The sequence below is a fragment of the Balaenoptera acutorostrata genome, chromosome 16 (assembly GCF_949987535.1).
Source record: "Balaenoptera acutorostrata chromosome 16, mBalAcu1.1, whole genome shotgun sequence".
NCBI lineage: Eukaryota > Metazoa > Chordata > Mammalia > Artiodactyla > Balaenopteridae > Balaenoptera > Balaenoptera acutorostrata.
In genome coordinates this window covers 11,774,236-11,789,144 of record NC_080079.1, presented here as the reverse complement: position 1 = coordinate 11,789,144, position 14,909 = coordinate 11,774,236, and the positions used below count along the sequence as shown (strand labels likewise).

At 45.4% G+C, this 14,909-nt stretch overlaps 1 protein-coding gene across 3 annotated transcripts in view; it reads left to right on the top strand.

Annotated features, from left to right (window-relative positions):
* Window positions 1-12,019: 12,019 nt before the first annotated feature.
* The window catches only part of INPP5F (inositol polyphosphate-5-phosphatase F), a 93,560-nt gene continuing 90,670 nt past the window's right edge, over window positions 12,020-14,909 (top strand). For all 3 annotated transcript variants that reach the window (XR_009005577.1, XM_057530344.1, XM_057530343.1), the window contains exon 1: window positions 12,020-12,261. Coding sequence is in view for 2 of the 3 variants with exons in the window: in XM_057530344.1 (XP_057386327.1) it covers window positions 12,165-12,261 (97 nt within the window). In the remaining variant the exon portion in view is untranslated. The remainder of the gene's footprint in view (window positions 12,262-14,909) is intronic.

Sequence of the window (14,909 nt, the reverse complement as noted above, 5' to 3'; positions counted from 1 at the left end):
AGCTGTCAATTTGGAGATCTGCTTGGTACAACTCTGAAAGCTCTAAGTGTGTCATCATATGTAGGCTGGCTTGCAGAAATGGGGCCCCTCTTGAGTGTAGGGAAGGGGAAGCAGTGCAAGTAAGAACAACACATACTCAGTATACGAATACACACTCCTGGATCTGGGGGGTGCTGGGGAATGGCTGCAAATATTCACACTTTAATAATTTGGTTGCTGTCATACTCGAGTCCCTGGTGACTGATGTTTTACTTTCCTTAGGAGTAAATAAATCTGGACTTTATAGAAGTAGAAGGAAGCAATACAATTAATTTGTGCAGGCTTCTATTACTCTGTATGGCTTTTTCTTTCTGAGTGACATGAGGAACTGGTGTATTAAAAAGGGCAGTAAAAGAAAATCAAGCCATCCACCTGTAAATCTCCCTTGGGCAAACGCACTTGGTTGAATAGTAGCCATCTCGCCCCCGCAAATTCACATCCATGAGGAACCTGTGAATGTGACCTTATTTGGAAATAGAGTTTTGGCAGATATAATTCGTTGTTAAGATGATGTCATACTGAGTTACAGTGGGCCCTAAATCCAATATGACTGGAGTCCTTATAAGAAGAGAAGAACTGAAAGAGACACACAGAAGCAGAGGGGGAAAAGGCCATGTGACAGAGGAGGCAGAGATTGGAGTAATGCAGCTGCAAGCCAAGAAATGCCAAGGATTGCCAGAAGTTACAAGAAGCTACACAGAGGCAAGGAAGGATCCAGCCCTAAGCCTTCAGACGTGTGTAGACCTGCCAGCACCTTGATTTTGGACTTCTAGCATCAGGAGAGAGTGATTTCTGTTGTTTTAAACCACCTAGTTTGTGGGGCCTGGTTACAGCAGCCCCAGGAAACAGATACACAAAGTGAGCAGGGCAGGGACAAGCACAGCGCTTGACAAGTGCTTGATGGCTTGTGAGTGTCATACAGTAGCTACAGGTCCCAATGAGAGATTTCAAACCTGTGGTGAGTATTACATAAGTGGGAAAGTGTCTAGCAGAGACCCTCAGAAATAGCTCTCCCCTTCCTTTCAACACACGTATGGTAAATGGAAACTGCCGATTGAAGTTCCATGAGGACATCTTGAGGGTATCCATTGTCTCAAAAAAGATAACACATGTAAAGAGCTTTAAAACCAGAATGCCTCATAAGCTGGGAGGTGATTATTGCAGCTCCAGTGTAAAGAATCTTCTCTACTCTTATATAGAATAGCTGCTTTGGGACATAAAGTCAGCTAACTTTTGAGAGAAATCTTTCCCTTTATGAGAAGAATGATCGTTTAGCAAAAGGTACAGAAAGGGAAGTATTGGAACTGCAGTGTTTTCTTAGATCTTTCAGATGTAAACTTGAAATATGAAGCTCTGGTTTTAATGTTTAGTGTATGGTATGCTTGTCTTTTCTGCCAAAAGCAACTGTGTGAAGATGAGTGAGGTGTGTATCTGAAGCTGATTGGGAATGAAATAACATCGTTCCTAGGTAGGGCATTAGAGAGAGGCTAGGCAGTGTGGTGGGAATCATGCTGGATTAGAAATTCCTCATAGTTGGTTTCTATGAGGCCTGATGTCAATAACGTGCTGCCTGATCCTATGGCAATTTGCTCCAGTTTGTGGAGTCTTCATTAGGCTAGATGATTGCTAGAGTTCTCTGTCATTCTCCCACTGAGTGGGAGGAGTATGACCCCTGCAGTGGGTTTAATAGTGTCCCCCCAAGAAGATAAGTCCAAGTCCTAACATTCTGTACCTGTGAATATGACCGTATTTAGAAATAGGGTCTTTGCAGATGTAATTATTTTTTTAGGTTGATTTTTATTTTATTTTATTTTTAAAAATTTTATTGGAGTATAGTTGATTTACAGTGTTGTGTAAGTTTCAGGTGTACAGAAGAGTGATTCAGTTATACATATACATATAGTCATTCTTTTTCAGATTCTTTTCTCATATAGGTTATCACAGAATATTTCGTAGAGTTCCCTGTGCTATACGGTAGGTCCTTGTTGGTTATCTAATATAGAGTAGTGTGTGTATGTTAATCCCAAGCTCCTGATTTATCCCTCCCCCCCACATTTCCCTTTTAGTAGCCATAAGTTTGTTTTTGATATCTGCAGATGTAATTAATTTAAAGATCTCTGGATGAGATCATCTTGGATTAGGGTGGTCCTTAAATCCAATGACAGGTGTCCTTGTAAGAGACAGAAAAGGAAAAGATACACAGAGATACAAGGGAGAAGACCCTGTGAAGATCCACATGAAGACAGAGGCAGAGACTGGAGTTCTGCAGCTACAAACCAAGGAATGCCAAGGATCATGGAATCTACCAGAAAGTAGGAGAGAGACATGGAAGGGACTCTCCTTCAGAGCCTCCAGAAGGAAACAATCCTGCCAACGCCTTGATTTTGGACTTCTGGCCTCCAGAACGGTGACAGAATAAATTTCTGTTGTTTTAAGCTACCAAGTTTGTGGTAGTTGGTATGGCAACCTTAGGAAACGAATACAGTCCCCTGCAGGTCAGGAGGGGTCCCGGCACAGTAGTCCTCTTCCCCGGTAACCCATGAGGAATCACTGCTGCATCTGATGACGAGAAGCCAGTGCTGCCTGTCTTTGCCAATCTTTGCCAGACCGAACACCTGCAGAATCCTAACGGGGATTGTATTAGTTTCCTATGACTTAAAACAACACACCTTTGTTCCCTTATAGTTCTGGTGCTCAGAAATGCAGAATCAGCCTCACTGGGTAAAAATCAAGTTGTCAGCCGGACCCTGCTCCCTCCTGGAGGCTCTGGGGCAGAATCAGCTCCTTGCCTGTCTAGCTTCTGGTGGCTTGGCATTCCTTGGCTGTGGGCATATCTCTTCCATCTTCAAGGCCAACATCTTCAAGTGTCTCTCAGCTCTGTCTTCATATCACCTTCTCCTCTGTGTGTGTAAAATCTCGCTTAGCGTCCCCCTTTTTAAAATTGAGATATAAATGACATATAACATTGTATTCGTTTTAGATGTACAACATAATGATTTGATATCAGTATATATTGTGAAATGATTAGCATAAGTTTAGTTTATATCCATCACCACACAGAGTTACAATTTTTTTTTTCTTTGTGATGAGAACTTTTAAGATCTACCTCAACCTCCTTCTTGGAAGGTTACATGTGACTGCATTTAGGACCCACCTGAGTAATCCAGGGGAGGAGCCTTAATCACATCTCAAGATATCCCATCATATTTTCAAAGATACTTTTTCGTATAAGGTAACATTTACAGGTTCCAGGGATTAGGCTCTGATATCTGTTATCTGTATTCTGCTGGCTACAGGGGTTTAGACTGAGCTTTAATGGAAATGTCAGATAAGCAAACTGAAGCCGTCCAGTAGTAGGGCTGGAAGCTTTGCCTTCATCTAACTTATTCTTTTCCTCCTGCCACTCAGGGTTGGGGTGGGTGAGGCACACCCTCTCAGTTTAGGCCTTCAGGGAATATTCTGAATGGTTACTACCTGTTTCCTCCTTTCCATCTCTCCCATTTTTGAGGGTCTGTCGCCTGCCTTCCTTTAATTCCCCTCGCAGTCTGATGTCTCCCAGCCCCAATTTTGAAAATTCCAACCCTTCCAACAGGTTAGGACCTGTGCTGTATCTCCCCAAATACCTGTCCCTTCAGGCCTCATCCCGATGTGACTGAGGCTGTCCCTCTGTCGGCTCTGGATTGCGTGTGGGAGCAGGTGGGGGAGTGAGCCCGGGTTCCTATGAACCAGGGAAGGACTGTGGTGCCTTGCTTGCTTCCAGGGATTTCCTTGACCAGGTGTGGTGTAGCCAGGTTCCTTCTGAATCCCTCAAAGATAAGCACACCTGGTACATGGAGTGCTACTTTTCTTCCAAAGACAGCCTAGTCTAATATCACATGATGAAAACACTTTCTTCCTATTTATAGTACTTTTGAATCCACTCTTGGAACATGTACAACCTTAGCATTATTGAATGAAAGAATTCTTCCTAGCTCTATTTTCACGATAAGGGCTCCACATTAACTGGAATAGCTCTCTCTGAGTCATTTGGGATGAATGGTGCTATCCTTGAACACACTGTTTCCAGTCTCTAAATTTATCTCTTGATAGAAGTCAGTGCATGTGTGCATGTGTGCGTGTGTGTGCGTGTGTGTGTGTGTGTGTTCACCCAGCTACGTGAGTGTTAGTGGATTAGTGAATTAGGGGTAACAGAAAGTATATTTGAATTTAGAAAGAGGGGAGTAGCTAAAATGATACAAGAGGATGACCAAAGAGGGAAGGACAAATCAAGAGAAGACGAAGAGCAGGCCCCAAATTCTCCTGGGATGTAGAGCCCAGAACATTCTTTTATGCTAGGGTTGGGATCAAGGTTTGTGGCACCTGAAGCTTTTTCAACATATGGCAGGTCCTCTTTAGAAAGAAGAATACAAAATAATGAATACAGAATTATGTACAGGGCTTTGGATGAAATCCAAAAGCCCTGAAGCTTAATGTAAAATAAATAAGCAACAAGGATATATTTATGGCACAGGGAAATATAGCCATTATTTTGTAATAACTTTAAATGGAGTATGAAAACAAACAAAACTCCTGAAGCTTAAGTTTCATTAGCCTCAGGACGAATCCTCTGTCTCTGGTTGGAAATCGTATGGTTAGGTCATTCAAGATGGCTGTTCTCTTGCTCCCTGTACATCCCCTGTTCGATCAGACCCTGCTTCTCTCACATGATTATCCAATCTTCTTAATTGTAAGGCTTAATTAGTAACTGTCTACATGCTTGCCCCCTACCCGAGCCGTTGGTTTCCCTGGTAACTGATGAACCAACCTGATGTCAATCCCCCCTATAAATGGTAGCCTCCTTCTCCCCTGAGTAGCAAAGATTACTGCCTTTCACCACCCACAGTGTGGGTGTCCCTCTAGGACCTTTGTTTTGGATGCGTGAGATCTCTTATCCAATAAATTGTTGATGTCTCTGTCACTGTATCTGGGTTCTTTCTTCAGTCTCAAGGCTGGGTAACTACAGGGCTTGCAGGCCTGCGGGGTGCAGCCCAAAAGGAATCAAGACTAACATCCTTCTAGTTATATGATTAATATCTATTACTTTTATTTCCCAATGACGTGATTTGAGGTAAAACATCTGAATCATACATATTAACATATTTCTTCTTTAATATATATTAATATATACATATTAGGTATGTAATATATATGTTAAAAATCTATGTAATATGTTAGAAATCCGTCAAATAAGCTGAGATCTAGAGGGGAAAACTTTACACATAAAGTACATTTAAAAAAAATTATGCAGTAACATTTCTTTAACACTTCATAGTTTGGGACACTCTTTCAAAGACAAGTTCATTTAATCCTGACAATAAACTTGTGAAGAAAGTTTTCTATTTTATCTCCATTTTACATAAGGGAAACTGACCTTCGAGAGTTGGAGATTTGCCCAAGTACCTCAGGCTTAGGTAAATAGGGGAAATGGGCGGGGACCCAGGGCTCTGCCAGCCTCTCGATGGGAATGGGGGAGGGGGTAGGAAGAATAAGACAAGAGAATTCATCTAAACTGCCTGCCTCCTGACACTGATCCTTCCTACCTGTCTCTCTTCATCCCCCCACCACCCCGCCCCAAATCCCTGGATTCCTCAGCTCCAAGCTCAACAGGCAGAACAGTAAGTAATTTGTTCCAAACAGGCCGGGTCAGCAGAAAGCAAGGGACTGATGTTGCTTTGGGGAATGCCTTCAGATCCAGCGCTTGTCCATCTCTGCTGGCAGATACCAGTTCCCCGAAGCTTGCTCTCTTCCTCTGAGCCAGACACTGGGCTCCAATTGTGAAATCATAAGGGAAGAAAAGTCCAGATAGTAACCCGTGGCCTTTTAAATGTAAGGGCCCCAAACAAAATTGTTTACAGGCCATATTTTTTTCCCATTCAAAATGAAAATAGTTTAACCAAATCCCAAGGGAGAAATAGGCTCATGCTGAAGTGATGGGATAGACTTGTTAGTGTCTGAGTGTTCCCAGCCCGTCCCCTTTTCCCCACAGCTGGAGAGCTTTCTGGCGTAGTCTTCCATTTCTTCCCCTCTCCCATCCTCCAAGGAGGGCCAGGCCTCTCCAGGGGAAATAGCCCTGAGTGGTCAGATTTCACAGCAAAGAGCTGAAAAGGGGAAAGGAAGCTGGAGAGGAGGTTGGAGAGGAGAGGTATGGGAGTATCTGTGCCATAGGATGATGATGAGCAGAAAAGAAATAAGATTAAAAATAAACAACAAAGCAAAAACTTACAGAGGGCTTTATAGTATTTGAGAAATACTCAAAGGACTGGAGCTTTCTCAGATTTGTACGGAACGGATCTTTTTTCAACTTTGATGCTCCCCTGGACTGAACCGCTTGGGTTGTGGCTTTTTTTTTTTTTTTTAATTTATTTATTTATTTATGGCTGTGTTGGGTCTTCGTTTCTGTGCGAGGGCCCTCTCCAGCCGCGGCAAGCAGGGGCCACTCCTCACCGCGGTGCGCGGGCCTCCCACCATCCCGGCCTCTCCCGTTGTGGAGCACAGGCTCCAGATGCGCAGGCTCAGCAATTGTGGCTCACGGGCCCATCTGCTCCACGGCATGTGGGATCCTCCCAGACCAGGGCTTGAACCCGTGTCCCCTGCATCAGCAGGCAGACTCTCAACCACTGTGCCACCAGGGAAGCCCAGGTTGTGGCTTTATAAGCATCACCCCTACAACCTAGAATCCCTACTTGATTAAATCATAGAACAGCGATGTGAAAAACCGTGAGAAGTGCTCCACTGCTCACAGGCAACCTCAATGCTAGTATCTCACCATTTTCGAGAAGCAGCAACTATTAGAGTGATGGCCAAATTTTGAAGATGTGTTTGCCACATTTGCAGCTGGTCTCTGGTTACCCATCATGGGCCTCATCATGGAGACTTTGCAAATCACATTGCATTGCTCGCTTCCCCCACCTACGTACCCCCCACTCCCTATACTCACCTGGTCAGGAGCAGCCCAACACCCTTCCCCCAACACACACCCTTCACTGTGCTTCCTCAGGCTCTTTGAAGAATTGCTGTAAAGGGCTTCCCTGGTGGGGCAGTGGTTAAGAATCTGCCTGCCAATGCAGAGGACACGGGTTCAAGCCCTGGTGTGGGAAGATCCCACATGCCGCAGAGCAACTAAGCCCGTGAGCCACAACTACTGAGCCTGCGCTCTAGAGCCCGTGAGCCACAACTACTGAGCCAGTGTGCCACAACTACTGAAGCCCACGTGCCTAGAGCCCGTGCTCCACAGCAAGAGAAGCCACCGCAGTGAGAAGCCGGCACTCCACAGCGAAGAGTAGCCCCCGCTGGCTGCAACTAGAGAAAGCCCGTGCGCAGCAGCGAAGACCCAATGCAGCCAAAAATAAATAATAAGTAAATTTAACAATTGTAAAATTGAGGGAAAACGATGGAGTGGAATTAGGGAAACCAAAACCGTATATTTCCTGTTACTAAGTGCTACTCTTATGAAATGGTGAAACGCTGTGAGCTGTTACTATTTTTCTTTAACCAGGAGAAGAAACAATGGGTTTAAAATCCACTGGGCAGCTTTTCCAAAGATGTACCAAGTTTCTACAGGAGTAATTCCAGCCCACCCCCGCCATTGTTTTCTGGTGCAGCACAAAGCATTCTCTGAAAAATCTCTAAAATGATTATCTAACAGAAGGCATTTTTGACAATTGTTATTGATTTACGATGGTACAGGCCCCAACAGGCCATCAGCCTGAGAGTTGCAATTGGCAGAGGAAGGAGAAGCCACAGCTACTGCTGTGGTTTAGAAACGGTGTCAAAGAAAAATACTCTTCCTTATATTCCATGTAAAAGAGGATACAGTGCAGAAAAATGGCTTATATACTTAACTATAGCTCACTTTGACAGCATTTAAGGTTTTAGGAAAGATCAAAAATACTAAGCAGTGTGTGAAGAATAAAAAGAGCTATGCCCTGGACTCCTGGCTTGTCAATGCAAAAGGTTCTAAACCCTTAGGCAATAAGTTACCTAAAAATATGTTTTTGTGTGTGGTGGAAGAATGAGTTTTAGACACACACATATTTAACTAGTTTTCTTTTTTTAATTTAAAGCAATAAAAGCACACACACACACAAATCAAAACAGCATACAGGAATATAAAGTGAAAAGGAAGTTTCTACCTTCCGTCTTGCCATTCCTGAGTATCCCCCCACCCCCATTTCCATTCCTCAGAGGTAACCACACTTCCTGTGTTTTGTTTCAGAAATGTTCTGCGCTTATAAAAACATAATATCTCTCCCATTCTCCCCTTTAAAAACCCAAATGGGATACATTAAAATACTACTCTACAGCTAGGCCTTCTGCTATTTAACAGTATACCTTGGACTTTTTTCTTCAAATTAGCTTATTTAGAACTCTCTAATTTTAACGCTATTTTTAAAATTGAAAAGTAAATACATAACACAGAGGAAGTGAGAGACAGCTGGCTTTAGACAAATATGAAATTATCACTGTAAAAGGCTAATTATCTTTCCTCTGGAAGAAGATTAGATGCACAAAACACATTTCATTTCTCTCTCTCTCTCTCTCACACACGCAAAAGAATTATTATAGCTGGTTTAAACAATAACTTGGGTCCTTGACAATTTTATCAGACTGTACAACTAAAAAGCCAGTACTTATTAACCCCCAAAGTATAACAATGGAGGAGAGATGATCTTCGCTATTAAACAAAAGTATCTCTCATTTAGACCAATGCAACAGACTTTTCCCTTTTTGTTCTATGGTGCTTCTCAAATGAACAATCTTACATATGTCAAAGCTCCAAAATGGTTGTTACAATTTCCAGTTGTAACTTCATGAAGTTATGGGAGGAGGTATGGTAGTCAAATCCAGGAGATATTGGCTGATGATTGGTCAAATGTGAAAATTTGGCTTGTGAGTATCTTGGGCTCTTAACCACTCTGACTGCTGACTGAAGAAATCAGCAGCCTCCTGGCAGGCAGAACATGTATTTAAAAAAATATATCTCCTTTGGAAGATTTCTCATATACAAACAATACTGAAGAAAGTTCTCGTAGACAAACAACATACAAGACTGTAGACAAGTAGACAGGAGATGATGTTACAAGTCAAATTTCACCACAGGATACTAGAATCTAATCATAACCCCCAAATCTCAGAAACAAATAATAAACGTGACATTGAAGGCCAAATCGATAATCAGAGTTGAGTCATTTACCATCGTTATTTGCCTAAGTTTAACTATGTGGACACATTTCCTCACATTCACTGATTTCAGGGCTGGAAGAACCGTTAGTGATCATCTCTTTTAATAAATAAGGAAACTGACACTAAAAGAGATTAAGTGACTTGACTAAGATCAGATAGAACAGGCTAGAACCTAACTTCCTAGTGGATATACTTAAATTAGTATAAATATACGATACATGTAAAAGAAGATATATAATACACATGATGGTCATTCATGTTTAAAAAACAGAACAGCATCACATGAACTTTCTACCATAAACTGGGTGGCACCATTCAAGGGCAGGAGGGCCTTGAATTAGGAAGCTGGAAGAGAGTGATGAAGGCTGGCAGATAGCCACAGGCCAAGGATGGGGAAGCCAGCCAGGGAGTAGAGAAGCTGCAGTGTCAGGAGCACCTGGCAGGTAAAGAGTATTTGAGGTTCAGGAAGTCCTTAGCAGGAGCAGGGCAAGGCACCTGTGGCAGGAGACTCAGGATGTGATATCTGCTAGGGACACAGTATTTACTCTTTTCACTCATTCTGCTTGGCCAGGCCAGGGCTCTAGCATGCATTCAGAGTGAGAGGGAGACAGCACTGTGCATCTGGGTCAGATAGATTCCAGGAACATCTTCGGGTTTTCTCTCTCCTAAGGGCTCTGCTTGTTAACTCTGGATTTACAGGTCATCAACCGCATACACTGGTCTGAGTTAATGACTGACTGGTGTTTTCTACTAAGCTGCTGTCAGGCAGATTTTTCCATTTAATTTCATTTAAAACAGTGGTGCTTAATCCTGGCTGCACATCAGAATACTCTGGGGAGCTTAGGAAAAAAAAAAAAAATACTGATGCCAGAGCCCATCTCAATTAAATTCTGCTTTAATTGGACTGAGGCCCAAGTATTGGTATGTTTGAAAAACTCCCTAGGTGATTCTAATAGGTAGCTACGGTTGGAACCACTGATTTAAAACATCAGGGAAAGTTTCAATCAACTAATCAATTGTTTCAGAAGTTACAATAGCATTATTTTCTTCACATCTGGTAATGTGATTCATTAAAAAATAAAGAAGTAATTTGCAGAACATCCTGTCTTCATTAGACTTTCTCATTATCCATTTTTGCTAAGGAAAGTCAACATATGGCTGAATTCAACAATAAATCCGAAACTGATGGCTCCACTGAATCTTCTTTTCACCATCTTATTGCCATTATCTTCTTTGTCCAACTCACCTCATTTGCCATGGTAATTGCTCCTATTGACCTTTAGGTTGAGATGTCTGGACAATCCAAAAGGCATAGTACTTATCACAGATTCCAGGACAGTTTGTCATCATGGGACTTCCTGTGCTATGGCAATTCAACTGAGAAACCAGCGTGGGCTGGAATAATTAGTAATGTGGAACTCCTTCCTGCTTTTGGGCCCTCTCACTTTTATCTAGCAGAAGGTTAAAAGCATTGCCTTGCTTTTCTTGTCTTCTACCTCGTTTTGTTTGTTTGTTTTTTCCTTCTTCCCTTCTAAGGCATTAGAAAAGGCTGGAGATAGGGGTAGAAAGATTCATTTACTCATAAAACTGGGAGTGTAATTAAAGGTCATTTAGTTCAACCGCCATCTGAGACCAAGAGACTTTCCCAAGATCACACAGCTAGATCACCCCTGGCGTGGGGACTGGAACTGGGGTCCTGACTCCCAAGCCCCATTCTGTTCAACATACCACCTGGCCTTTCAAGATAGATCAAAGATACTCGGGAGGGCTTCCTCTTTCCACAAGAGGTTCTCCAGTCATCTTATCCTTGTCAGACTAGACCCCTTTTACTTCCTTGACATTTTATTGTCTTCTCACACGCCTCCTGCTTAATTCGGGACATGATAGCTTATGGACTTTGCTCTCTTCCTTCTCGTTATTTAGAGCCCCGTGCTGGTAATACTTGTTTAATTTATACTGTTACATGCTTCTCGTTGATGTGCATTTATTGAATGTTTGCTGTTGTCAAATGTCGCAAGGTTCTAAGAGGAAATTCCAAAACAGAAGACGTCCCAGCTCTGTGGAGAGTCTGGCTGGTGAAAGACCCCTGCAACCAGCCCCTTAGGTCGCATTTCCCAGCTTTCCTAGTCTGGGTCTCTGCGGGCAGCACAGGCCCGGGGGAAGAGGGGGGGTTTCAGGCTGGATTTAGAGAGTCGGCCTGGCTTTTCTCAGGGCTGGTGAAAGTAACGAATAACCTGCTGGCATGGGAGGGGAGGCCCCAGAAGTGGGCTTCTGCTCCAAAGGCCGCAGGGCAGTAAGGCGGCCAGCCTGACTCATCCAGGCCAGTGTTCTGCCCGCAATCGCCCGGGGTTGGGAAAGCGGGCCCGCCGGGGCGGGGCCTGGAAAGAGCGGGAGGAGGAGGAGGAGGGGGCTTGGATGCGGAGAGAAGAGGGAGGAGGAGGAGCCTCGGGGGAGGAACCAGGAGGAGAAACCCAGGAAAAGCTGGAGAAGAAGGCGGCGGGAATGGGCAGGAAGAGGAACGGAAAAGAGAAAGAAGCGGGGAGGAGACGGGGAGGGGGTGGAGCCTGGGAAAAGTCGGGGGAGAAGCCGGGGAAGGGGTGGGGAAGGGGGAGGAGCCATGAGAAGGAGCGGGGGCGGGGCCGATCAAGGGGCGGAGCCGGGGGAGAGGCCTCCAAGGCCGCCGCCGCCGCCGCCGCCGCCGCCGCCGGGGCGCGTTCTCCTCCCGCGGCTCTGGCAGCCGGGGCGCTCCCTCAGCCGCCGCTCCCCGAAGCGCGGGCTCTGGCGGCCCCGGCCGACGAGGACGCCCCGCGCGAACCGCCGCCTCTGGGGTCGCGCGGTCGCGGGGCTGCGGAGCCGCTGGCGCGCCCGGGCCGCCGCCGCCTCCCTCCGCGTCCGGGGCCGGCATGGAGCTCTTCCAAGCCAAGGACCACTACATCCTGCAGCAGGGCGAACGCGCGCTGTGGTGCAGCCGCCGCGACGGCAGCTTCCATCTCCGACCGGGTGAGGCTGGCGGCACGGGGTCGCCCTGGGCGGGCGGGGGGCGAGGAGGGGGCGCGGCCGGGGCCCCTCGGCCGGGGGCTGCGGATCTGGCGCCTCCTGCGGCCCTGGCGGGCGGGCGGGGAGGGGCGGGCTCGAGCGAGGGCGCGCGATCTGTCATTATTTCCTGAGGGGAGGGAGCGCTGGCGTCGCCCCTGCCCCTCCGCGGGGGACAAAGGACTGGCGACCCTCGTCCCTCCGAGCGCGCTTCCGCTTCGCGATCTGCTCCGCTGCCCGGGAGAGGGGACGAGAGTCGAGCCGCCCGCAGTCGTGGTCGGGCCGGCGCCCACCAGAAAGTTCGAGCGAGGTGCTCCTGGCCTTAAAGGCCTCTTCCTCTCTTGGAGTGGCCTCTGCCCGTCCTTCGGGACAAGTTCTGGGTTCGAATCCCGATCTCAGGCCAGAGGCGATCGCGACAGTGTAGTGGAACGTCCTGCCGGAGCTTCAGTGCCTGTGGACATCTATGTGTTTCTGGTGGTCCTTTATCATTAAAGGCGTGACTTCATTCTGGTTACCTCATAGGCACTCGATTTACAGTGCCTTTTTTTTTTAAATTTTAGTATTACGGTTAAACTGTATCGTAATGTTCAACTTTTAATATTTTTGTGTGACTCAGTAGTGTGCGATACACTCTTGTGGGTCCATGTTTGGGTGTCATGTAAACTGTCATGAGGCGTCTAAGTCTACAACGATTAGTCTGCATTAGGAAAACTAGGTCACAGTGGTGAGTTAAACAGGGCAGTCGCTGCCCTCAGAGAGCTGACAGTCCCGGGGGGGGGCGGTTTCCCTTGAGGGGCTCAGGAGCACCTCCCGCTTTGAGGTTGCCAGTCCTTTTTCCTAATCACCGCAGATCTTTCATTTTAGGAGAAGTAAGAGAACAGAGTTCTCAAAAGAAATAGCCAGAGCATTTCAAGTTTACTTGTAATTCTTGTATGTAATCTATACAAAAGAATTTACGTGGTATGAATTGGAAAGTATGAAAGGCACAAACGAACTTTTCATATACATCACAGCAGTTACCATTTATAGGAGGGTTTCCAAGGATCTGGTCCCTTAATATATTATTCCCAATCCTCACAACAACCTTACAAAGCAGGTGGTGATATCCTCTTTCTCAGGTGAGGAGACAGGTGTGAAAGGTTGAGTAACTTGACTGAGGTCACAGAGAGTAGAATTGGCCCCCAGAACACTTTCTGGCCCGTCCCACTGCTTGCCTAGGAAGGCCTGCTCATTGATTTGCTAGAACAGTGAAGGAGAACTTATTTTTTTTCTAGGTTTTGGATGTATTTTTTTTTTTTTAATTATTTATTTATTTATTTTATTTATGGCTGTGTTGGGTCTTCGTTTCTGTGTGAGGGCTTTCTCTAGTTGTGGCAAGCGGGGGCCACTCTTCATCGCGGTGCGCGGGCCTCTCACTATCGTGTCCTCTCTTGTTGTGGAGCACAGGCTCCAGACGCGCAGGCTCAGTAATTGCAGCTCACGGGCCTAGTTGCTCCGCGGCATGTGGGATCTTCCCAGACCAGGGCTCGAACCCGTGTCCCCTGCATTGGCAGGCAGATTCTCAACCACTGCGCCACCAGGGAAGCCCTGGATGTATTTTCTTGCTATTACATTTTATTTCCTCTATTCAGAATGGAAGAGAAACTACTGCACCCAGATAAGGTTCTTTGATAATCTTGAGACGGGAGGTGTTGTAGATAGGCTAATTTTGGCCAGTCTCCAGTCATTCTCTTCTCCCTGTTTTCCCTGATTTTATCATTTGCCTGGTCTTTCTCCCCTCGCCCCACCCACAATGTTTGGATAAGGCTTCAAGTGCAGACTGAAGAAAAGTAGATTGCAAAATTCCCCAGGATGTCAAAGAGCCGGCTCTTTGGATTCTAAGAGCTTAAAATTAACTATGGCAGCTGGATGGAACTTGACATCATCTCTAACTCATTGGACAGAACACTTTTCTGTACTTCATTTCCTCAGCTATAAAATGAGGGTTGGACTTTTTGGTCCTTGTGCATAATGAAATGTTTTTGAAACAGTGCCAATTTAAGTGTTTGTTCAGTGTACCTCTTTGAGGACAATAATTGATGTGTTTCATGAAGAACACTCAGGAAATCTCTAGGTCACCTGTGTATTGGGACAGTGAATTGAAGCATATGTAGATAGAGGTGGACGTGGTTGTCTCCATTTCTAGGGCTACTCTCTCCTTTCTCTTAGCCTCTAAGATTGACAGAGATGAACCAAGCTGGTGGAATTACATGGAAGGAGGTAAGGTCCCAGGAGTCCTCTGAATAGATGGCTTTAAGTGAATTATGTGTCATTCTGTTTGGTTTGTGTTCATTTCTTGTACACAGGAGCCTGTCCAGTCCTAACAGCTTTAGGGATAAGTTGCTTCCCTCACGAGAAGTAAGTCAACTCTTCTAGGGTGCTGGCTAGTAGCTTACCTTTCAGTGGAAGGATACTTAAACCCATACTTCTGAGCTGAAGCTCAGATGATCATGCTACAGGCTTAAGCCTTTAAGGAATATTCACAGGGAAACCTGGGCCTAGATTTTGGATTAAGCCATGTGGTTTGAATTACTGTTTATATATCCAAAGTCCATATCAGAAGGCAAATTAACTTT